The following is a 24,889-nucleotide window of genomic DNA, read 5'->3' on the forward strand; positions in this document are numbered from 1 at the left end:
AATCAGAAGGGGAGGAGAGAGTTACCAAATGAACAAATAACTTTAAGGAATCAGGCCCCATTACTTCATCTTCAAGAAGAAACTCTTATTCTCTCTCTCTCTCTCTCTCTCTCTTTCTCTCTCTCTCTCTCTCTCTCTCTCTCTCTCTTTCTCTCTCTCCCTCCCTCCCTCCCTCTCCTGCTAGGTAAGTACATCTCACGCTGATTGACTTGTCAGATTTCACATTCTAAGGAAACTCCCCACCACCTACCCCAAATGAAGCTTAACTCCTACACAACCCCCAGATCTGGGCTGGTCTCCAACAGCAGCATTTTCTCTCCTGGCTGGCCAAGAGCTGTAAGATCTGGCAGGAGCTCACACCTCGTCCCCAGCAGGAACTTCCTGCTTTCTCCTCTTCACAGATCGAAGCTGCCCTCAGCTCCTCTCCTGCCCAGGTTCCAAATGTCAGGGCCTGGGTGGTAAGCTACTGGCCAAGTTGCATTTTGTTTTTACAGATAAATGGCATAAAACCTGACTCACTGGCTAAGTCCTCCTGTTTACGACATAGGGATTTAGCTGGTATTTTAACTAATAGCTACGTGTTTGGGCACCCCAAGCCCAGTCTCTTGGGGTTACACCCTTTCTCCTTGTTGGGTCACCTCGTACACCTGTTGTTGTCTCTGAAAACAAACTGAACCAAAAAGGTTTGGGGGTGTTGGCCCCTCTATGAGCCTCTTCTTCTCCTCCCAGGGTGGACCTCCTTCTCCGCCCTTCAGCTCAGCTTTACTGAACTGGCAACACAAGAATGTCTGGATGGTCAAGGAGGAATTATCAAGTCGTTTGGGACCTCTCCAATACCACCCTGGCTCCTCCAGTGGGGCTGTCTGTTGAGTCATGGAGGGGGTGGGGGGACATTCTCCTCTGACCCAAGTCCCATGTCCACCTCTAGGGCAGTTTGACCCATAAAGCACAAACCATCGAGGTATCTTAACCCTGGTCTTTGGGGAAAAGGGCAGAGCTAGGAAAACTTAATCAACATGCTTAGCAGTTATTGTTTTTTCCTTAATAATTGTAGACTACCCCCCTTATAAAAGATTAAATAACTGCATGAGGCCAATTTTGGCTCTGAGTGACTCACAAGTCACCCTTAGGTCAAATTCTGTCCTCAGTGACTGGCACACAGTTTTCAGAGAAGCCTGTGGCAAACTCAACCCACATGGTTCACAATCCCACTGGTGTGGGCACAGAGAGGGCCCTGGAGTAGCGGCAGCTGCATGGTTTTACCATGGCCAGCAGACTTCGGGGGACTTGTGCATCACCCCCTAGGCTGGGAGGCAACATGCCAAGGTAAAAAAGCAAGGAGTTTTGATTGGTACAAAGCCCCAGGGCCCCATTTCTTGAGGCAGTTACTGAACCACCATCACCACCACCCATGGCCCCTGGAAGTCCAACTGACTGAAAGAAAGTTCCTGGGTAACTGAAGATCCTTCTCAAACCCAGAATAGTGTCCTTTGCTAAAAACACAATTGAGGCAGGAGCTAGGTTCTGAAGCTGCCTTTGGATATCCCTGCAGAAGCTCCCAGGGTTCCAGAAGCTACAGGAATTACAATAGCAAGTTCTTCTCTTCTCCCTGTGTGAAACGCTCCCACTAAGGGAGGAGACACTGACCCTTTCTCTTCTCTTTCCTTGCTGCTCTTAACTTGGCCAAGTTCAATCCCCTGATTGTCTTCATGGTGAGAAGGAGACCCACTTGGATTCTGCATTTCTCACAGTTTGTGGACAAGACCCTAGTCAATGGCCCGATCAGTGTTGGGAAGCAAAGAAATGAGGCAGAACTAGGCTCACCATCAATCTAGAAATCAAAACTAGTTGGCAGTCACAGTCCCAAGGGCAAGGAATTAGTCTCAGGATGGGATAGCCCAATGGAAACAGTCAGAGAAGAGGCCTCCTTGGATTTCCTGCCAAACACTGGCTTTATCCTGCTCCCACACTCTCCCTGCACTTGCCGCGGATGGTCCTCTCCAGAGCTCAGCACATCAAATTGACTCTCTTCACAGCTACTACTCACCGGTTTGTTCGGTCTTGACTATGACATTATGTGTGGACTGGAACAGGTCACTGCTGCATTGGCCTGTTAAGAATGGTTTTGGAAAGTCAGAGTGGGCCAAGATGAAGCCAAAATTTGATGCTTAAATAAAGACAGGGCTGGTTTCTTGGAAGAATTTCTGCCCATGCCGCTGCCTGACCACCACTGTTTGTTTATGTTGGGGGGTGGGGGTCCCTTCAGCATCTGCAACTGCAGCAACTGCCAAGAAAATCATTAGGCTAGTACTCCCACATCAGATGGAATTATTTGGAAGTGTGTGGAGATAGCGTCTTATAGGGTAGAAATAGAACTTCAGAAATCAGAAGACTAGTCCTCCACTAAAAACTGCAAGATACTTAACCTTTTGGATCTTGGTTTGCTTATCTGTACATGTAAGGGAATCTAATTAGATAAAGTCATTAAAGAGGTTCTAAGGTGGGCCTCCCCTGGTGGTACAGGTGGGTGAGCGCAGCGCTGTGAAGCTGTCCGTGGCCTCTGCAGGACCGGTTCGATCCCGGCTGGCGAGGGTCCCACATGGCACACAGACCTCTCCTGCCATGCTAGCTGCTCCCCTCAGCAGTGTATTTCATCAGTCTGCCTGTTCTGTTCCCCGCTCTGTCTCTGGTGAATCATCTCACCCTCCTGTGCATCTGGCCTGTACCCCGGTTCTTGTATAAATAAATCAATCTTTAAAAAAAAGAGGTTCTAAGGTGCTTTCTCATACTAAAATATGATGAAAGATGAAAAAGAAATCCTAAGGAAAACTATCTTAATTTAACTGGCTTCATTCTTCTTTGATGCTAAATTTAATCAAACCCATCTTGATCAGATCCAGTCTATGAGAGATGTCTTCATAAATCAGCAGTCTTCCCTTATTTATGCCTTGCAACTCCTTTCTAGATGTATCCTAAGTAGAGGCACACATATATATTTAAATGAGCTTAGCATGTTCTTCCTCCCCAGATTATGAATATCTCAGGAGCAGACCTCTCTTGACTTTCAGTTTTCCCATCTGTAAGATGGGTACAATATTTATTTTCTTGTAAGGTCATTAAATGAATCAATTCATTTAGCGTGCTTAGTGTAAGTAAGTTCATAAATGTAAATTAATGGAATAGCTACCCAAGAAAGGCAAACAACAAAATAAAGGTGGGAAACCTGGTCATTAGGTGCTGAAGCAACAGCAGCATGCACTGGGGCCAAACAAGTCATGGAAGGTCAAAGATGGTCACAGCACCTCCCAAGCCTCCCAACCTCAGGCTTCAATCAGAGCAAAGCTTTAAAGGAGTGGATTTAATTGGAGGTGGGGATGCAAATATTTTTAATTCTTCAAGTGTAAGTCTGCTCTTTCTGAAGATTCCTGGGGTTATTTATAGAGCCTTGTTTGGTTTGGTTCTAGTAAAAGAAAAATGAGCAACCACCTCTGTGGGAAGAAGGAAGTGCCAGGACCTGAATGAGGTCATCCAAAATGGCTGCCACAGCTGCCAGCTCCAGCCAGAGTGGATCCTCCTCAGTGTTGATAGCCCCTCTCAGGGTCTGAATCTGGTTCACAGCCTTGGAATGCCTATTCCCAAAGACCCAGCCACTTGCCCAAACAGTTCTGCTAACATAGACAAACCTGGCATGATGTGGACAAGACAACTCTCCTTTATCCTGCTACGTCTTACAAGCCAGCATAGGATGTGTGCATGTGTGAATAAATGGTCACCAATGGACAGTGTTTGGTACAGTGGCTGGTATGTTAGGTGAGGCCCCAATACATTTAGGGTTCTGGGACAGCACCAATTCCACCAGTTCCAAAATCATTGCAGAAACACCCATGTATCCAGACCACTAGGTATAGCCCCATTTGGGGGTTACAGAACTTTAAAGAATCTGCTATGAGCCTTCTCCCTCCAAACACTCACATGGACCAAATTTTGCAAATATTCTAGAACCTAGGTCTAGAAGTTAAAAAAAAAAAAAAAAGCTATGATGATTTTAACAAACATTTGCAAGGGAATGAAGAGTTTCTGAGAGTAGTGAGTATTCTGTGACTACCCAGCTAGCCCCTTGTCTGCTTGGACATTAACCACGAGGAGGGAATTAAGTTACAATGGTGTTCATAAGCAATTAGACACACCTCACACCCTTGGCTTATTCACGCCTTTTCTCTCACGTCCCTTATACTTCCCTCTCTAAGGAAATATATAATTTGGGGGGTATCCAACTTTTGTCATCCCTGACAAGGAACCCTACTGGCTGCTTAGTCTCCCCTCTTCCTGGCCAGCTCCTCAGTGGGTAAGGAGAAAGATAGTCACCGTTCCACTTGAGATGCTGCAAGTTGCTGTAGAGGACTTGGCCTGCGGTCCCCGCCGCCCTGGTGAACTCCTGCAAGTTCATGCTGCAAAGGTGCTCGCCATTGATGTCAAACTCCTGGAAAGGTATGCAGCTGGCATCCAGCTGGTTGGTGTCCAGGAGGTGCTGGAGCCATTCCCACACCTGGTACTTGGTCCAGTACTGAGGATGGATTTCATGCCACTGGCTTCCGAAAAACCCACTGGAAACTGTAAAACAGGAGGCAGTCCTGTGAGTGAAGTGTGGTTGTTTCTGGGCAGAGGATGCTCACTGGCTGCCAGATGTCATGGGAAACATGACCACAGTCCCCGGGCATCAGTGTGGGGGCTGGAGCATGAGCTGGCCTCTGGAAAGGAGATGCTCAGAAATGTGGTTCTTTTCCCATCATGGTGGGGGGGAGGGATCAATTTTTTAGCCTCTGTGCATCTTCATGGCCTCCATGGTTTTTAATCCTGAGTGCTGGGTGAGGACAGGAGACCTGAAATGTTCCATACTCATGAGCTCACTCCCCTCTTCCCAAGAATACCGTGAGAGAGCAAGATCGCTAGAAGTTTCAGCAATTTACAAGCTTATTGTCCATACCCAAATAGTTCTCTCTCTCTTCTCTCTCCTCTCTCTCTCTCTCTCTCTCTCACACACACACACACACACACACACACATACACACACACGCACGCACACACACAATTTAAAGTTTTAAACCAAAAATGAATCTAGAAATCATACATAATTGTCAGTCCCTTTTACTTCTCTATCTCAGCAAATAGTAATTTTGGGGGTATCCAACCTTTTGTCATCCCTGGCAAGGAACTCTGCTAACTCTCCCCTCTTCCTAGCCAGCTCTTAGGGGAGTAGGGAGAGAGTCACTGTTCCACTGAAAAATTAAGTTTCTTTTCCCTATTATGTCTTGGCTTCTCCTCAAAGTAGCCAGATTATCCATTTGCTAACTGTGCTGATATACCCCTGCTGCACATTGGTTTCTACCGTCATGCTATTTCCTACCGTTACCTCCAGTAACCCCCACTGAACTGGATAAAAAAATAAAATAAAACCTACCAAGCTATGCATTGAGCTATTTGTTCAGTGACCCTTGATTTTTTTACCCTTGTTCTATATGGTATTCTTTCAGTTTCTATTTCACCCACTCACTCCCTGAAGTCCTACCCATCTCGTAGACTCTGCACCCCATAAAGCCATCACAGACTCCCCAACCTACAGTGAGGACTCCTAAATGTTCAGGTGATAAGCTTGGTCTTCTTCCTAATGGCTTTTGTCATGCTCTGTTTTTCCTGATAGATCTCTAAGTAACATCTTTTTTTAATTTTTCTTTTTATGTATATATTTTTTACATAATTGTTCATTTTTAAATAATGTTTGCTTCTCCCCACCCCTCAGGTGTAGTCCCCACAGAATTTCCTTCACCAATGCACCCATGCACCATCACCATCTAAGTAACATCTTATTCTCCCGTATACATTGTCTGCCCATGGTCATGGATTCTGTCTTACTCATCTTTGGATTGCCTATAAAAACTCCCTGAGAGACCTTGCCATCTTAGGTGATCTTTACATATTTATTTAGTAGAAGTTGTTGTTAAAAGAGAAATAATGTAGGAATCTGGCAGAGTTGTGAGATACGTTCACGAGAGGGTTCATTAAAGTACTAGTGAAGAAGCGAAGTTCCTTCAAATTAATGAATATTACTGAACTTAGTATGGGCTAACCATCTATGCATGTGACTCTCTTGTGCTCATTTAAGGAAACCTCACAAAGTCAGCCCAAAGACCTGAGGGGATGGAAAAGAGAGAGCAAGTAACAGGGCTGGAAGCTCATAAGTGCCCTTGAAAACAAAAATCAAGAGATGAGCAATCTTCCAGGAAAGGAAAGGGATGGGGATAAGGGAGAGACGCTTTTGCCATCCACCAAGGTCAAGGAAGTGAAATCCGATTGAATATGACACACAGATACACCCACAGACTCAAGGGTGGATCAGCAGAGGAGAAGGTAGTGCAAGAACACAGCCCCTAACTTTTTCTTCAAGGTCACACTGGATCAGTACTACTCAAACTCTGAGGTGATTGTGAATCACCAGGGAATGTTGTTCAAATGCAGATTCTGATTCCCTAAATCTGACAGTGAGGCCTGAGTTTCTGCATTCCTGACAAGCTTCCACATGGTGATTTTGTGCCAGGTCAGTGGATACAATTTCAGTGGCAAGGAGCCAAAAAGTTCCAAAAGGTTGGATTTCCACAACTCTCATGGACTAGCCCTCCACACCCTCAGAGATGTTGAAGGGGGGAATGTTTCGCCCAATTCCACTTTTATTTGTACCACACGCCCCCCACCACGCCCCACACACACATACACTATCCATTGCTTCCAGACCTCAGAAGCACTAGAAGCAGGAGGTCAAGATCATGTAGGGTGGTGACTGCCTGTGTAGTAACTGCCACTCACAGTATGTGCTTGACCCTCATGCCTCATGGCCAGACTTAAGCCAGATACTAGGAAGGCTAGCAAGGCTTAGAAAAATCTAGTTCAAAAATTTAATTACCTAGAAATATTCCAATATACAAGTACACAGAACTTAGACTAGAGGATTCCATTCCCCCCAATTTTTTAGTTTTTATGGATGGGATATATTTTATGTAACTCCCCAATCTTCAATTTTTTTCCTAAAGTAATCATGTTGCAATGACAGTTCAACCCTGGGTTTGCAAATAAGAAGCAACAACTCTAAATAATCCAATGCTAGGCCTGGAATAATCTCTTATCTCAACTGTATATGACCTGGGTTAAAGGATAGTTCCTCATGGTGCTGTCTCTTAGGCCTTGGGAGAACCAGAGACTTTTTTCTGAAGTTGACTTGGGAATTCTCCCCACAGGCCAGGCAACTGGTCAGAAGTCCCAGGAGAAATACTGGAAGTGGCCTCCAGCACCCCATTGATCATGACCAGGAGCTTTGGGGCCTCTGGAAGGAGAAGTGGCCCCTAAATTAATGTTGCCTTAATCAGGGGCCTAAGGGCCTGGAGATGGCAAAGTCTTTCATTTGGAAGAAACTTCCTGCCTTATTTGGAATCCTCCTTTGAAGTCCCCATAGGGGAACCAAGGCCTACAACAGAATATGTCACTTCCTAGAAAGGGTGGCAGTTTGATGGGATGGGTGATCAAATAAGGGACAGTCACCTGCTCACACTTTCAACCATGCTTTTGGCTGGTTCGAATTTGGTTCCAAATCAAAAGAGGCAGAGAGGCACAAGGATCAGCTGCTTGTTGGGGAGTATAACCCAGCCATCATCTACCTACTCCTGCTTCTGCCTGTTCTCACAATAAGGCCATGTCCTCTTTTCAGGGAAAGTAAGAGCAAGAGTCTCTTGTGAGATGATGGGCAGCAGGCATGAGGTGGGGAAGGCCCCACTTCTTAAGCCCACTGCAGCTTCAACGCAGCAGTCTGCCTGATCCCAGTGGGGTGTGGGGCCCTGATTCAGCAACAACTTTATTCAGTTCAGCTTCTACAGTAAGCCATGCGCTTGATCACCAAACCCTTTATAAGCCCCAAAGCTAGGCCCTCCCACTTCTAATCAATAGATTCTAGATTACTGCACCTGATCTCATAATTAGGTTGCCACCTAGTTATAGGAAGGCATCTGGTCCCCTAACAAATCTCCTCTCCCCTTACAGAGGGAGTCACTGGAAAATGAAATAGAACAATTAAGTTGCTATAACCCTCACCTTGTCATCTTCCATTCTTCCATGCTAGACACACACACACACCTTTATCTCCTGTCTTGATTTCCCATTCAAGCACTGCTGAAAGTTTCAACAGGTGGCCTTCCCTTTGCCCATCTCACCACCATTCTTTCCACCAGGCTGCCAACTCAGAATTCTGACTATTGGGATGACACAATGAAGCATCTCAAATGGGTGTCTGGAGTCCTAGGACTTAGAGAGAATTCTAGCACAAAGAGCCTTCTCCCTTCCCCTGCCCAATAAAATCTGTGTTTTTCCATTCTTAAATTGGTTGGTGAGGCCTAATTAAAGTCAAGGGTGAACCCCCTGGGGAGTGACACCAACACCCACTGGGTCCTTACCGGTGCATGTGGCATAGCTGTCTGTCCAGGCTGGCTGCTGGTGGAGGAGGTTGTTGCTGGGGTTGAGATTCATTACACCGCCGCTTTCCAGAATCATGATCTGCAGGGGGATCAAACAGCCAATTCAGTCAGTGCTTCTGGGCAAATGTCACTGGAGAATGGAGATGATTGAGTTAACTTAGCAAGCAAAAAAAATTTGTCCTTCCAACCATTGCCCCAAAACATGTTGCCACAGCCCTTACAGTAAAAGTAAAACTCACTGGCAATTAACAATTTCCAGGTTCAATTTTCATATGTATGAGGCAAGTTTTTACAGTCACCCATTCATAAATGAATAATCTCTGATCGGGAATGAAGCGGGAAGAAAATGCAATACCTGCTCCCAGGGCGAGTCTGGCCAACATCCAAGTTTCATTATTATTTTTCTTTTCTTTTCTTTCCCTTTTTTTTTTCTTTTTACAGACATTAAAATGCCTACAATCTTTTGCATCAATGAAAATGCTAACCTGTGGGAGCACAGACCCACACCTTTCTGAGAACCCTAACCTGAAATCAGGTGCCCAGGGGTCCCAGCACACCCACCTCGGCAGCCCCGCACCCAGCACCCGGCAAGTTTCCTCAGCAAAGGGAGCTGCCATGCACGGGCTGGTCTCAGAGGGCCACCGCCATGTGTAAGCAGAGCTCCATGATAATAAGAATCAACTGGTTTCTCAGACAGGACTCTGTCCCTTCCCTTCCTCCATGGTAAGAATCATGACTGGCTTTCCCTTCCCCTTGAGACATCTGGAAGCTTCGAAGTTGACCTCAAGGGGACTTTGTCAATCTGAGAACCCATTTTCCCAGTAAAGTACCCAGGAGCAGAGCCTCTCTTCCATGGGCCTGTTTGGATTTTTGAAATAATGCAAACAATTTACCCCTTAGAAATATTCTCTTCAGCCCTCCAGTGCCTGCAGTGTTCTCGCTGGGTAGCCTCCACCTCTCGGACTGCAGCCCCAGAATGGTGCTCAGTCATTCCAAAGAAAAGTAACTTGTTTCCAGAAAGCAACTGAATATTTACCCAGGGTCTCCAAAGGTAAGTTGCTCTTTCTAAAATGTGGGGGGTGGGGAGAGGAGGCTAGTTTCATTGCAGCAGATCGTGGAAAAGTTTTCTACCTGTTTTGGGGAAATCTTGCATCCCTGAGTGTCCCCCTTTATCCACAAGTTTGAAACTGCTCCCCCAGAGCAGTTGCAGCCCTCAGTACCCCTTCCTCTAACTTAGCTACTGGTCCTTTGATTCTGTGCGGGGCCTGAGAGGTGAGACAAAGGGTCTGGGAAAGGCATGAAAATGTACTCATGTCTTCACTGATTCAACACATTTTTCAGCCCTCTGATAGGTGGGGCACTGTGCTAGATCCCCGGGATAGAGCAGTGATTATGAGTTGAACCGGGCTAGACAGGAGCATTTATAATGATAATTAACACCATCGTAGTTACTTGGCAAATCATCAGGACTGAATCCAGCCTAAGTGGAAGACAGAAAAGGGACGATAGGGTGGGGATGATGAGCATTGCACAGTGAGGGATCACAGGGTGGGGAGATGGGAGATTCAGATTCTATACGGTGGAATCAGTTTCAAAGCTAAAAAGAGCTGAGGATGATTCCAGGCGCTACCACTCACTAAGGTGAGTCCTAACTGATAAGTCATTAACCTCTCTGAATCTCAAGTTTTCTCATATGCAAATACAGATCATCTAACCTACTGTGTGCTGGCTGGAGATTGAGTTTCTCTACCTCCAGCGCTTGGCACAAAGCAGGGTGTGACTACATGGCAGATGTTACAATAAGGAGGGTCACTACCTCTGGAAAACTTGAACCACAACAACCATGGGCCTCAGTTTCTCCATGCACAAATTTAAAGAAGGTGACTACATTCCTTTCCAGAAACTTCCTTGAGTCTCACCCTCAGAGAAGGACAACCAACGCAAGTCAGACCTTTCTTTTTTCATAATCACTAGGTTTTTATCCCATTCAGCTTTCTAGAGCAATTGCCCTAAGTTAGAAAATCAGATGGGGGACTTCAAGGCAGAAGAAAACCTCAAGACTGGGGGAGGGAGGGGGCCATGGCCCCATCTCCTGTTTGCTCAAGGCTGGGCATGTTCCTCCCAATTTGCTCAACCACAAGCGGTAGAAAGGTTACTGTTTAACCCTGAGAGGGCTGAAGCTCAGAGCCCAGCCCTTCTGCTTGGCGGGATTAGCCTTCCAGGCTGGGAGGGTAATGGGGGGGAGGAGGGAGTTGCAGGGGTGCTGGGGTGGTTGGAGGGAAAGGTTTCCCTGAAATCCTGAAATTCTTTCACAAGGATCTGCCTGCAGGGCTACCTCTTCTGCTGGTGCAGGGCTTCTGCTTATCTCTTCCCCAAAGCCAGAAGGCAGAGTGGGGTGAGGTTTTGGGATCAAGGAAATGTGAACTCAGATCCCAGTTCCCTGCTTGCTATGCATGACCTAGAGCAAGTTCCAAGTCTGGTGGGCCAACAACTCTCTGCTCTGCACTTTCCCCACCTGCACAGTGAGATGCACCCCAAACTCAAAGGGCCATGAGGATCAAATGAGCTCGTATACACAATGTTTAGCAGGTAATGAGAAAGAAGTCAGTGAGTGTCACAGAACAGTGAGGGCGTCTTCCCTGCTGGCGACCCCTGCCCACAGGCCCTTTGCTCCGGGCACACAGCAGTTCTCATCACCACCCTCTGGATTCATCCAGAGCTACTCCAGCCCACAGAGAAGCCACTACCAGGTTTGCAGGTACCCCATGGCCCCCTGGCTCCCAAGAGGCTGGCCCGCCTCCGTCCAGAAGCTGCTCCCTGCTGGCTCCCCCTTTCCTAGGGAAAGCAGCCAGCATGGTGAGGGGCCCATTTTTTACAGGGCACAGTAAATGGTTACTACTCATAAAAGAGTTTATGTGGCTTAACCCTTAGTGAGTCAGAGTTCACTTGAGCTCACCCAGGCTTGTGAGGAAAGATCAGTGTCTCTGACCCAGCAAGAGGCTGCAGGGATAGGGCCCTCAGGGTGGGCACAGCAGGCCCAGGGCCCTGGTTGGGGTAGCTGAAGGTCTTCCAGCAAATCCTAGCCCCCTCTGTGGCCCAGTTAGCTCTCTGGGTATAGAAGGGGGACATTTGTCCCCCAGCAGGACTGTTGAGGAGATCAAATAAGATAATGGATAATAAAAGTGCCTTGAGAAATGTTAACAACAACAAAAAAAGGATTATTATAACCAACTCACCCACACCCCCATATATGAATACAGACTTTCTATGGTATATAGTTACTACTTTATTGGGTATAAAAAGTAATCCTTTTAATTACAAAGTAGGGAGATGATTTAGTGTTCTTCTTTAAGCTTCTGACTTCACCTTTAGCGTGGTTTTTACTATTTCCTTTGAAACAAAAAAAGGTACTATCAAAAATGTGAAGTAGAGACTCAGAGGTCTGGGTTAGAATCCAGACTCCAACTTTGAGCCATGTGACCTTGAATGTTTACCTTTCCCAGCTCCACTTCTTCGCTTGTGTCAGAGGGGCTGTGGAGGGACATGGTTGTCCTTGAAGCCTAAGACTATTTTGAAGGATAAATATTAAAATGGGTTTTAGGTGTCTGGTCTAGATATGCATTCAGGTCCTCAATAAAAATCAATTTCCTTCTCTTTCTTCAAATATTCATTCTCAAGGTGTTACTCAGAGACTTTCTTCCAGAAGTGGAAAAAGTAAACTCAGAGCCAAAGTTAAAATGACTCCACCCTTTGGATCAAAAGCAAACATGGTAAAGAACCTGCCTCTGTCCATCTCTAGTGGCAGGGGGAGCCCTGGGGGTGACCCCCTCAGTCATCTGTGCTAAGTGGAAAGCAGAGTTTCTCAACCTCTGCATGAGTGACATTTTGGCCTGGGATGGTTCTTTGTTTGGGTGGGGGGGGGTCTGTCTGTGCATTTGTAAGACATTTGGCAGCATCCAAACCCCATTAGTTGCTAGCAGCTATCCCTCCCGTGCACCATCCCTTGGGACCAAATCACCCCCAGCTGAGAACTCTGGTTAAGTACAAAACCCATGGAGGCAACAACTCAGACGTGGCTCTTGCTGGTGTGGCAGCCTGGGCTGTTCCTTAGACTTCCTCGGCTTTATTTCCTCTCCTGGGAAGCAGGTGTGGAATAAGCACCTACCACCTAGGCCAACCTGAGGATTCAATGAGATAAGGGACTTTGAAGCCCCCGGCATAGTGCCTGACACAGAGTAGTTGCCTCATAAACGGAGATTTAAGATAATGTGCTGGGCCCACCCTTGTCTATTCCCAGGTGGTGAGTGTTCTGAGAAGACAGCATAAAATTGTCCTTGGGCTAGTGAAAACTACACATACACACAATCCTGTAAATTGTATTTTAAAGTGACATGAAATGTTGGATCATCCAGTGATTTTTTTATATACATTCTCTTATTGCTTCCTTCATGTGTGGGAACAATGGGAGGGACCTGTATTTTACTCTGGGCCCTCAATGACTGTTCTGACTTTCACTTTCACCCAAGACATCCCTCTCTACACAGCTTCTTAGACAGTCAGTCTTGCAGACAAAAGTCTGCTCTTTACTTGGAGGGGAGGAGCTACATCTGCTGTCATCCACTGCCAGCCAGACAAGTGAACACCTCAGCCAGGCTTCCCGACAAGGCCCATTTGACCTTGAGCCATAGTTCCCCTGAGAATGATGGGCCACTAGGGTCTGGCCCACTTAAACCCCATTTTTGGAGAAAGGAAGCACTGGGCTGTGCTGGAGTGGCTACAGATGGCATGGGGGCCAGAGAGACAGGCCACCCTCTGCTCCCCACACTGTTAACAGCTTCAGGTTCAACACAAACCCCCAGCACTCTCCATTGCTAAACACTTGGACCACTTCTCACCACCCACACATAGAGTTGACCCCCAGCCTTGTGCCCAGTCTTCCTCCAGGCCTTCATGAAAGATTAGCTCCCCTTCCAGCATCAGCTCTGCCTAAAGTAGGAGGGAGACAGGAAGAGTCCTGCCTGGGAGGGAAGGCCAGGGCACTAGGCCTGACTCTAGAGTTTGAGTCTCAGCTCTCCACCCTGCTCAGTGGCACAGATGAAAAGGGCAAGGCCTAGCCTCAGAGATTGACGGTCATGGAAACCTGAGTTGAAGGACCATGTTCAAAGGTGTGAGGAACCTCGAACTCAAGCCAGTGTTGCTGTTTCCTCAGCGACAGAAAGAATAGGAGCCCATGTTGTGAGGGCTGAGATCTTGATTCTGCTCCTAAGCTGGCTGTGTGGACCTTCAGGAAGTGCTCACCTCTCTAAAGCCTCAGTTTCTCCATATGACAAAAAGTGGAAAAACTGGAGTCAACATGCAGATTAAACAAGTGTGTTTATAAAGTGCTCATGTGTTACCTCCTGCGTGGCATGTGCCCCCAAAATGTTAGCTGCTAGTATCGGATTAACCCACGAATCTCTCTTTAAACTGTGTTCATTGACTTTGGATCCTTTCTTGGGATCCAGGTAGACTTTTCAAAGTCAGGATTGTATAATGGTTGGGAGCTCCAAGCTGGCGTCAGACGGCTCAAGTCCTGTGCCAGTTTACTAGTGGGGCAAGCTTGGACAAGCGATTCAATGTCTCCAGTCCTCAGTTTCCTTGTTTGTAAAATGTAGATGACATGAAAAAGGGTGGTTATAGGACAAAATGAGCTGATAGGTGTAAAATGATCAGAAAAGTGTTTAACACAGAGTAAGTGCTTGGTCAATGTCAGTTGTTTTTTTGTAATAGGAGTGCTTGGCGTTTGTTGTATTGTTACTATTATTTTATTTAATCTTCAAGGAGGAAATTGAAAGCCAAGTTCATCTCAAGCGAGACCTCTACCTTCTGCCATCTACACCTTGATCCCCCATTCCAGCAGGTGCACTAGAGCCCAGGGCAGGGTTACCTGACACTCCGCTGCCCCTTGAGGGCTACTGTGGGGGTGCACCATGAGGCTTAGTGATGAACAGCAACGCTTAGCATCTTCCTGTTCATGGAAGCCAGGCTATGCCACTGGGCATGACCCTGCTCGAGGGACTGAAGGTTATCCCTCCTGCTCCCCTTCCTCCCACCAGATACCCCAGGCCTGCCAGGAACAGTGGGAGGCACACCTCCCAGGCCCTGGGCCACCGCCCGGCATGCACTCCCACACATCAGGCTATCGGGCAGGTGCACAGGAGAACAGCACGTCTCAGAAGGGAGCTCCTGACAGTGTGGCCAGAGGGTTTCTCTGTGCTATAGGGTCCCTTAGCACAAGCAGGGCTCAATTCTGCCAAGAACGGGATCTGGAGTTGGGCATAGCTGAACCTAAATTGTCAGCCTTTCACAATACGTGCAAATCCTGCTGTGCATCTTAAACTTAGCCAGTGATGTCAATTATTTCTCAATAAATCTGGGGTGGGGGATAGATTCTGCGATTTGAACTTACTAGAAGCAGAATAGTAAGGGGAAGGAGGTAGCACAGGAACTCTCCTAGAGAGTTGGAGTCATGCACCCCAGATTCCAGAAGGCTCTTCCCAGTTTCAGAAGTCCTAACAAGGCCAAGAACTGCGCAACTGACCTCTCTTCTTATATATGCAGAAAGAACCTCCCAGCAGGGACAAACACAGTCCAGCTTGGACCTGTTCAGTTGGAGGGAGTTATGTCTTGCTCCATGTGGGACTACTGAGACTTTGGACTAAATGCTGTAAAAGTAATACCAATAGTTGTGCTGTAGTAGCTAGGGCTTACTGAATATTTAACAAGTGCCGACTCTGTGCTAATAATTTTAAGTGCATTATCTCATTCAGTACTTGCAATATCTGTATAAGGCATTATGTCACTTAACAGAGAACCTATCAGAGGCTGGGAGAGGTTAGGTAACTTGCTCAAGGTTGCACAGCTTAGCAAGGATTGTATCTAGAAGAGAATTCAAACTCAGACTACCTAGGGACAAACTCTGTGGACTTAGCCAATTTCTTTTTTTAAGATTTATTTATTTATTTATACAAGCACTGGGTACAGTCAGAAGTGCACGAGGGTGAGAGAATTCACCTGAGCCAGAGCGGGGAGCAGAGCAGGCAGAAGGACCGAGGTACACTGCTGAGGGGAGCAGCGGGCGGCAGGAGAGGTCTGTGCGCCATGTGGGACCCTCCTCCGGTGGCCGGGGAGCAGCCGGGGATCGAACCGGTGCTGCAGAGGCTGAGGGCAGCTTCGCAACCCAGCACTCAACCACTGCACCACCGGGGAGGCCCCAGACTTAGCCAATTTCTGCCGAGAAGGATGTGACTCGCTAGAGAAGAAAGTTGCCTTCAACTCTCCTCACCACCCCCACATCCTGCCCATTTCATACATAAGCACAGATTCTCCCTGTGTCATCTGAGACCTCATACCTTTATTAAGTACCACCAAGGCCATAAAAGTCTCTGGTCCATTTCATCATACAGGGACCCGGATCGAGACCCTCATCCCTCTTTGTCAGAAGAGGCCACAGCTCTCCCCAATATATTCAAGATCTCCTTTCAGGGTGGAAGAACAGAAAGCTGTCTTCATTTGGCCATTTGTAAAATATGCTCAGGTAGGAATGTGTTCATGGTCCAAAACCTGGGTCTGGTTTATCCATGTACTCTTTTAGCCATTAAAATAGAATAATACATATGTAATATATACACATACCTATATACACACATATGCATAAATACATCTATAAAAGAAATATTCCCCTATGATAAAATGAAGTTATTTCTATTTTATATTTTGGAAATAAACAGCTTCCTAAGTATTTGTGGCTTGTTTGAATTAAGCTGCAGACCAAAGCAAGGAGTACCCACTGCAGGGGTGAAGATACACTGGAAGCTACCATGGTCACAGAACAGATCTCAGCCACTACTTGTACCTACATTCCCTGTTGCCACCCCAAGGGACAGGGATCCAAAACGGTGGTCTGCCTTCTTCCCAGCTACTTTATTCATTCAACCACATCATCTTCGAATTGCTACAGAATTGGCTGCTGCTATATATTTTTGCTCCTCAAGCCAGAGGAGCAATTAGGCATTTTAAAATAATTACTGTTGCGATGATAGAGATATCCAGACCATTCTCTTAATCAAAGTTACCAGGAGGTGAATTCATGGCATTTGCCCTCAGGATGTTGCAATAGTTTACCAACTTCCTGTTTCAATATGACTGTCGTTTCAAAAGAACTACTCCCAAACAGAAGAAAAGTAAATTCACATACGTGAAAAATTTCACTGAATGTAATTCAGGCAATCATTCATGTTTCTCAAATAAATCAAAATGTGAATTGAGCTTGGGGAATGTTTTTGATCTTCTCATATTTACATCACAGGTAATTTTATACCTTCATAACATGTTTTGAAAGAGACATTTCATGTTCCCAGGGGCAACATCGGAAGTATTATTCCTGAGCTTTCATGCGTTTTCATGAGTGATGATGCAGGATTGGGAGGCTGAGTGTTGGTCCATTATAAGCACACTTTACTGACTATAAGCCATTTGGAAATGTACGTGTTATGCTGATCTTTAGCATTCTTGGTGCCAGACTCAGATGACACACAGATACTAGCAGTGGAAAGGCACCAAAATTGATCAAAAGACAAGATTACCGTACATGACCCCTGGGGCTTTTACCAATCCCATTCAGATATGACAAACTACGAATAACAGCATAAGCTATGAATCTTAAAAGTTCACAGAACTTTAGCAACCTCAAGAGCAGGTTGCTAAGGCTCTCCTACCAAAAGTGCATGCCCCTCTGGTTTTGAGTGTATTTTGTGGGTCCAGCCCTTCTATAGACCATTTACTGACCTTTACAGATCAAAGGACAGCATAGATTAAGAAATATTTCTTGAACCCTTTGGATTGAAATTGAAGGAAAATCTCATAGGAGTCAGGCCTGGGAGACATGTTTAATCTGACCTATGAGAGGAGGCTCATCAAGTCCCATCCTTGATCTCTTACTTGGCAGGGTGAACCCCTACATCAACACATTCCTCCTCACCGGCTGGGCTGCTGAGATAGGAACTATGCTGCATGCTTCTCAGTCCTTCTGGGCCTCAGGTTGGCAATGCAGTAAAAAAGTCACCACTCTCACTACTACCTTATACCTCCATATCTGTCCCATCACTATGTCCCTTTCTCTATTCTAAAACCAAATCAAAAGTTGAATTAGGAAAGTCTGGCCAAAAAAAGATACCAACAACCAAACCTCCCTTCTTAGTGCAATCATAAGTCTTACAGGTCTTTGGAAAGACTCTTTTGTGGAAACTGGAACACCCAGGATTATTCTCATGATACTTATGTTCTTACTTGACTGAAGAGCCCATCTAGGTGTTTCATGATACAGATCACTTGCATCAATACCCAAGGGGGTACTGGTGTTTTCTGGGGTCCCACTGAAGAATCAGAATCTACATTTTTAAGAACCTCTCTAACTAATCCGTGGGTAATCTCACAGAATGTCTGGTCATAGACTCACCTACTTGCCTTCCCTCAAGCTGACTAACTCTGGGAGATATCAGACTTGAAAGGAATATTCATGAGCGCCAACAAATCCTTGAAAAGTCAAAGACAACACATTGAATCTGGAGAACACAGCTCCAATCCATCTGTGGAGATGCTATTCTATGGATTATTGCCAACTTGAAGTAAAGCAATTCCTCATGTTCAGTACCACCAAATCATTAAATTCAGTAAGACTCAACTACTTAGAAGTATGAGTCTCTGATGGCCACCCAAACAAACCCAGCTACAGAACACAAAATTTGCATAGGATTTTTACCATAATGACTTGCATCAAGAGAATCTAGAGACTGGCTGAGTCACCTTTTTACCCCACCCTACCCCCCACCTAATCCCTTCACTGTAGATTTTAGGCCTAGTACCCAAGAAATTTGGTGTCTTAGCCTTCACAGCAAACAATAATCATCAAGAAATGCTTATCCAGCAGATATCAGTATTTATTCATTCCCTCAAATTATTAACATTTATTGAATAGCCACTAGATTCTGAGCACTATGCTAGATGCTGAGGACACAACAGTGAAAAACACAGACACAGCCCTGCCCCAACGGACTATTCAGCAAGAATACTTCCTAAACAATGGTAGCTCTTTCCAAAGTCATCTGAGCTCATTCCCCACCTGCCATTGAGGACAGACATGGAGCAAGAGCAGAGAGAGCCAGGCAACCTGCTCTGGCATTTGGAAATAACCGACCTTGAACTTCAACTATGTTTAAAAGCAGGATGGATCCTCTTCTTGCCGGCAACTCCATGCCCCATGCCCTTCACGGGGAACCTTGACTAAGACATAGAGTTGGCAGACAGGCTAATGCCCCTGAGTTTCATAAAGGAGTCTTAGCCAAAACCAATCCCCACTCAGGGCAGAATAAAGCAGTTGGTTGTCTGCATGGCTGAACGTCTCTCTCCAAGACAATGGTGTGTTTATGTGTAGGAGGGCTAGGAGCAGGTTGTTAACATAAAACCCACCGTAAACAGAGCTGTTAATTCAGTTGCTGGCAGGGGCTTCTGTTATCTTCTGAATACCTCCCAGAGGGTATAAGCCCTACCTTTTCATTTGAGTTGGCAGCAGAGTTATTTTTTTGCACCTGTTGCTCTGCTCCGATAACAACGCAGTTAAGCATTGATTTGTTGGAAAATAAACAGAAAAAAGCAAAGAAAGGCATCTGCCCAAACAGCCTGAGCTGGTTTGACTGAGCCTTCATGCCAATTTGTTTTTCCTATAAAACCAAAGAAAAACCTGCGCTTTCAGTTTGGATGCTGCCCTCCCTTCCCCTCAGAAGAAAAGGCAGTATCAAATAGGCCAGTCTGAGCTGGCAGGGCCAAAAAGGCAGAAGACACTGTACTTTTCCATTGGCTGACTCTGTGAGGGCACTGAGGGATGTCCAAGATCTGCAGAATGACATGGCCAGCCTCCAACCAACCCAGGTAAGATCATGAATCAGATTAACAAGGGCAGAGAAGGGCCTGCCGGGATATGATCAAAACCCAAACCACAGTCTTCCGAAAGTCAATACCGTTTAAGGAGTAGGTGTGGTCCACGGGTTACCTCCTAAAGCAGAGACACCGTGTGGCTGAATCTCAGTTGAGCCTCCCCACAGGCGTCCTAAATCCTGTCCCCAGCAACATGAATAATTTGAAAATCTTCAGTCCCTGGGTGATAGCTTCTGCTCAGGACATGAGGCTGGCCATTCCTACCTCCTGGGTGAGCTGTGTAGCATCACTCATGTCCTGCCAAATGACTTGAGGTCCCAAGTCCCAGGTGGAAAGGGCCTGAGATATTGAAGGTGTGATTCTACATCAATCCAAGCATCATCATGCTCTCATTTCTCATCACGTTGTCAAAATCACATGATGATCTCAAGCCAAAAAGGGTCACAAAGAACTCAACAAATCACTCAAATGGAGATCATGGCAACAACAATTGAGTCATGGCATCATCACCCAACCATCAACACACACAGTCAGAGGAAGCCTGGGCATATCTCTTTTTAAGTTTCAGGAGAAAGCACAGGGACAGTGGGCCAGGAGCAACATCCCCCCAGATAACCAGAAGCCACCGGGCCTTTATATCACCAGACCATTGGCTTCATGGGGGAGTCACAGCCATGGGGAAGGCCTTCTTAAGGAGTGCTAAAAACAGGGTGTTCCAGCAGAGAAAGGATATGGCCGGCTGAGCATTCACCAGCGTTCCTGCATGAGCAGGTCAGGGAGTGGAGCGCCTCAGAACCAAATTGGGCAGCCAGAAAAATAAAAGATTTAACAACACCCTCAGTTAACTCGAAAATAAATACGACCAACTGCACAAGAATGCGGGAAGGGTGGAGAGAGGTAAGAGGTGGGGACTGGAGCCAGGGAGGGTTGGGATGGACTGGGGCAGTGGATTTCACCATTTTTTTCCCCCAAAGATTTATTTATTTATTTATACAAGCACTGGGTACAGTCAGAGGCATGGGAGGGTGAGAGAATTCACCAGAGCCAGAGCAGGGAGCAGAGCAGGCAGACTGACAAAGTACACTGCTGAGGGGAGCAGCAGGCGGCAGGAGAGGTCTGCGCGCCATGTGGGACCCTTGCCCAGTGGCTGGGGATTGAACCAGCGCTGCAGAGGCTGCAGGCAGCTTCGCAACCCAGCGCTCAACTGCTGTGCCACCAGGGGAGGCCCTGGATTTCACCATTTTGATATTCAAATTTCTTCCCAGGAAAAGACCAAGATGCTCCAGCTAGGGAAAGAAGAGCAGCCATCCATTTGGAAACTCACAGACTGTATAATTATAAAACAACTACATAAACTGTGATGGTGATGATAGGTTGTATTTATTGATTTCTTGTGATGTGCTAGGAATTTAGCTATCCTTTCCATAAATTATATCATTTAATCCTGTAGTAACCCTAGATATTGGTACTAATATTAACCCTATTTTACAAATAAAGAGGCACAGAGAAGTTAAGCAACTTACCCAAAGACACAGAGCTAGTAAATGGGCCTGATATATAATAACAATGTGTTTGGGGGTAGGAGGAAAGTGCAACATAATTCTTTGCAGTTTTGAAAATGGATCATTGTCTTTCTAAAGAGGAAGTCTGTTAGGACCTCACACTTTTATTTTGAGGGGTAAGAACCTTTAAGTCTAGTTCCCATAATTTTTTCCCTAAATGTGAATAGGAGGCACTGATCATCCTTGTGCCCTCATATGGAAGTTCCCTTTAGGGGACATCACTCCAGATGCTACAGAAGTACCAGTTCATGGCCACTCAAATCCATCCATCAACACTTCAGTCTGGCCTCCTGTGGAAAACCCCAGAGAGATTCAGGGGTTGGACTTGACTGCCTGAAGCCACCTCAGACTTCCTAGCCATGATAAAAGAGCAGTAATCATAACAAGGGAAAAAAAATCTGTTGCCCAGTTAAGGGAAAATTATGGCCACTTTGGAAAATCACCTGCTGTCTGGCTGCCCATACAGGTGCAGAGGACAGACCCACTGTGTTGCAGACATCACACCAAGGAGAAAGAAATGGATGTCATTAGGGAAGCCTGAATTCCATCATTGCAACAATTTAGGAAATTTCTACCCCTCTTTCACCAATACCATATGCATAACGCTGAAACCATTTGTACAAACTTAGCTGTCAAACGCAGACCATCATAAAGCTTAGTCTATATCATCTTTGCTAATTAAGAAGCAAATAATATCTGAATTCCTCCCAAATTAGAGCATCTGCTCTTTGGTAGAGGTGGTGCTTTCTTTTTATAATTATGAAATGACAGTTGGCCAAAAAGACAAGTTCCTAGAAGAACAACATACTTTGTACAGCAGGTCTCACTTTACCGTCCAGAATGCATGTTGGTCTGCTTCTCCTAGCTCACTGGTCTGTGGAGTGAGCTCTTTGGAGAATGAAAAGTTGGGGGTGGGGGGACATCAGCAAGGCAAGAAGCTCCCTAGCAGAAAGGTTTTACAAAGACTCAAATTTCCTCCAGCCCATTATTCAACCATTCCTCCAGTTGCTTTGGGGGAAATCTTTGAAGATCACAACAAATAACAGAACTCAAAACCACAGCATCCCTCCTTGACAGGTCTCAGCTTTCCACCAGAGCTCAGCTAGATGAGAAAGGCAAAGATGAGCAGGAGGCAAGGATGAGCAGGAGGCCCTCCAAGGCAACATCCAGCTCTCCAGTGCTGGGAATTGTCACACATTAGAAAAATTTTACGGGCCTCCCTGGTGGCGCAGGGGTTAAAGACAAAGCACTATCAAGCTATCACCTGCCACTGTGGCATAAGTTTGATCCCCGGCCAGGGAGCTAACCCACATGGCATTACTCCCCTCAGCAGTATATTTCAGTAGATCTGCCTGTTGTGCTCCCTACTCTGTCTCTGGTGAATCCTCTCAACCGCCGCCCCCCCCCCCCCACACACACACCTCTGGCCTACGCCCCAGTTCTTTTATGCACAAATAAATAAAAAATCTTTTAAAAAAAAAAAAAAGAAAAGAAAAGAAAAATTTTACCACCTCTAGAGGCAGGCCTGTCTACATAATTTACAGAGCTCAGTGCAAAAGAAAATGCAGGGCCCCTTGTTCAAAATGTATTAAGAATTCCAAAACAGCAACAGCAGAGCGTGACTGCAAGGTCAGCGTCTCTCTGAGCATGAGACCCCGGGTCACCACACAGACAGTAAACCCATGACAGCAACTGTGTCCAGAGGATCAGCCTCAACTTTTGCCTCCAGCAGCACCAATGTTGTCACTGTGGAAGGCAGAGTGGGAGCTTGTCTGTCTTCGACTATCACACAAACTATCTCCCAAGGTTGTTAGAGGGATTAATCAAAATATTACATTGGACATCTGTAATAGCACCTGGCTTACAGCAGGCCCTCAGCAAATATTAGCTATTATTACCATTATTATTATCATTATCATTATTGTCATTATCTTTATTATTCCAAGATTTGGCCATAATTCTGAAACTACCCATAGGCAGGAACAATGGGTGGGAAGAAAATATAGCCCCTATTGTAACGAAGACCATCTATTAGCTGCTGCTGTGCAGATGCCATTTCATCAGCCTTATAAAAGAAAATGCTGTAAATTAGCATTCCCAGCCTTTTTTTTAAATACCTTGGGCACATTTTGGAGTGCGTGAGGCCTTTGGACCCATTCTTAAAAACAAGCTTTAGCTGTGATGGTGGGGTGGTTAAGCTGTTAGTTTCAATAAGTTTTTAAATGACAAGGTAATTTATATAATATTAGAAAGTTTATATTGAAATGCAATGATCAAAAAATACTTCTTAAAATAACTATGTAACATAATAATACATGTTCTTTATTAATACATTAAATAAGATATAATAATTTGCATTATACCAAAATAGTGATGATAGCAACATTTTCAGACATCTGTAACAAGTCTAATGTACAAAAATGTCTATAATTTCTCTTGGCAACATTCATAATTACAGCTAATAACACTGTAGAGTTTTGTCTTCTTTCATCTTGAAAGAAAACAAACTTTCATTAGATTATTGAAAATAAAGATGTAATTTTTTTCATAGACAAATTCACTAACTCTCTGAATTCTCTCCTTTGGATTCTAAGTTAGGGACCCTTGCTGTTTTACAGGGACTGCTTGTTTAATTCTGTTAGCTCTAGAAAACACTTCTATGTGGCCAGAAGCCTCATTTGAACAATTTACCCAGAGGCAGACTCTACAGGGTCTTGGTAAAACAAGTCTGAATGTTTTTCAATGTCTCTAGAACGTCCAAGAGAATACCTTAGCTGCAGTCGGTAAACAACTGGAGACACTATCAAAAATTTTAAGGATAGACATCACCTATGCAGCTGCAATTTGTCACATGACCTGCCAGGAAAGAGATCAGGTTCTTTTGGCGGCCCCTACATGTTAGAAATCAAGACACAGGACAGAAGCATGGCTTGTGCCTGTCCCAGGTCTTCCCTGAAACCCCAAAGGGTGGTGATTTGCAGCCAACTCAAAACAAGACTAAATCTAGAGGGCCCACATCAACACAGTCCATCCCATCGCCCTGCTACCTCCTTCCCCAGTGAATACCCTACTGCATTCTTCTCTGATCCAACAAAGACTCACTGGAAACATCTAGGTTGAGGACTTATCATCAATTTCCATTCCACAAATTATAAATTATTTACTCACAAGCGTTTGTCCAGGTGCTCTCAGATTCTTTGTCTCATTTAATCTTTACAACAGCCCAGAACAGTAGGTGTTATTAACCCCATTATCCAGATGAGGAAACTTAGATTCTTGAGCTTACATAACTCACGCAAAGTCATTAACTTCCCAATAACAGAGCCAAATTTGAACTCAGGTATTCTGACTTGAAACCCCATGCAAAGCATCACATTCCAGTTACTTCTAGCCAAGAAAAAAACCTCCTGCCCCTTCACAGACACAAGCAGCTAAAGTTTATTCTTCATCAGTTTTCCTCAACCTGCAGTCTTTGTCCAGTGGAGTAGAGATGGGCAAAAAGGAGTTAGATGTCTTTGATTTTCCAGATAGACATCATGAGACAGAGACTGAATTTAGGTCAAATCTAAAGCCTGCTACAAAGATAAAAGACTCTCAGCAGTCACTGTGAAGACTTCAACTTTCATTTACTGCATCCTCCAGAATAGCACATCAGTCCTACTGGAGGAATATTTTAAAGTTTTCTAAAAGGGATCCCGGATTAATCTCTACATGACAAGTCATTTTCTCTAAGCTCCACTGTCACCTATAAAAAGCTGAAATCCTCTTCATATTTCAGGAGAGAGTCAACAAACTCTTAACAGAAGCTTGCATCAGGCTAAGAAAGGGCTGTCAGGGTGACTG

The 24,889-nt window shown here is 45.4% G+C and overlaps 1 protein-coding gene across 5 annotated transcripts in view; it reads right to left on the reverse strand.

Annotated features, from left to right (window-relative positions):
* EHF (ETS homologous factor) overlaps positions 1-24,889 on the reverse strand; it is a 55,522-nt gene that overhangs the window by 26,025 nt on the left and 4,608 nt on the right. For 3 of the 5 annotated variants that reach the window (XR_008553461.1, XM_037522473.2, XM_037522472.2), the window contains exons 1-4: positions 19,749-19,862; positions 8,493-8,592; positions 4,366-4,611; positions 2,048-2,110 (exon numbers count right to left, since the gene is read on the reverse strand). Coding sequence is in view for 4 of the 5 variants with exons in the window: in XM_037522473.2 (XP_037378370.1) it covers positions 2,048-2,110; positions 4,366-4,611; positions 8,493-8,592; positions 19,749-19,778 (439 nt within the window). In the remaining variant the exon portion in view is untranslated. Of the gene's footprint in view, positions 1-2,047; positions 2,111-4,365; positions 4,612-8,492; positions 8,593-19,567; positions 19,597-19,748; positions 19,863-24,889 lie in introns of those variants that run through there. The other 2 variants (XM_037522475.2, XM_037522474.2) reach the window with 2 other exon arrangements.

Source organism: Talpa occidentalis, unplaced genomic scaffold (assembly GCF_014898055.3).
Source record: "Talpa occidentalis isolate TD23 unplaced genomic scaffold, MPIMG_talOcc4v2.1 talOcc4.3, whole genome shotgun sequence".
Taxonomy (NCBI): domain Eukaryota; kingdom Metazoa; phylum Chordata; class Mammalia; order Eulipotyphla; family Talpidae; genus Talpa; species Talpa occidentalis.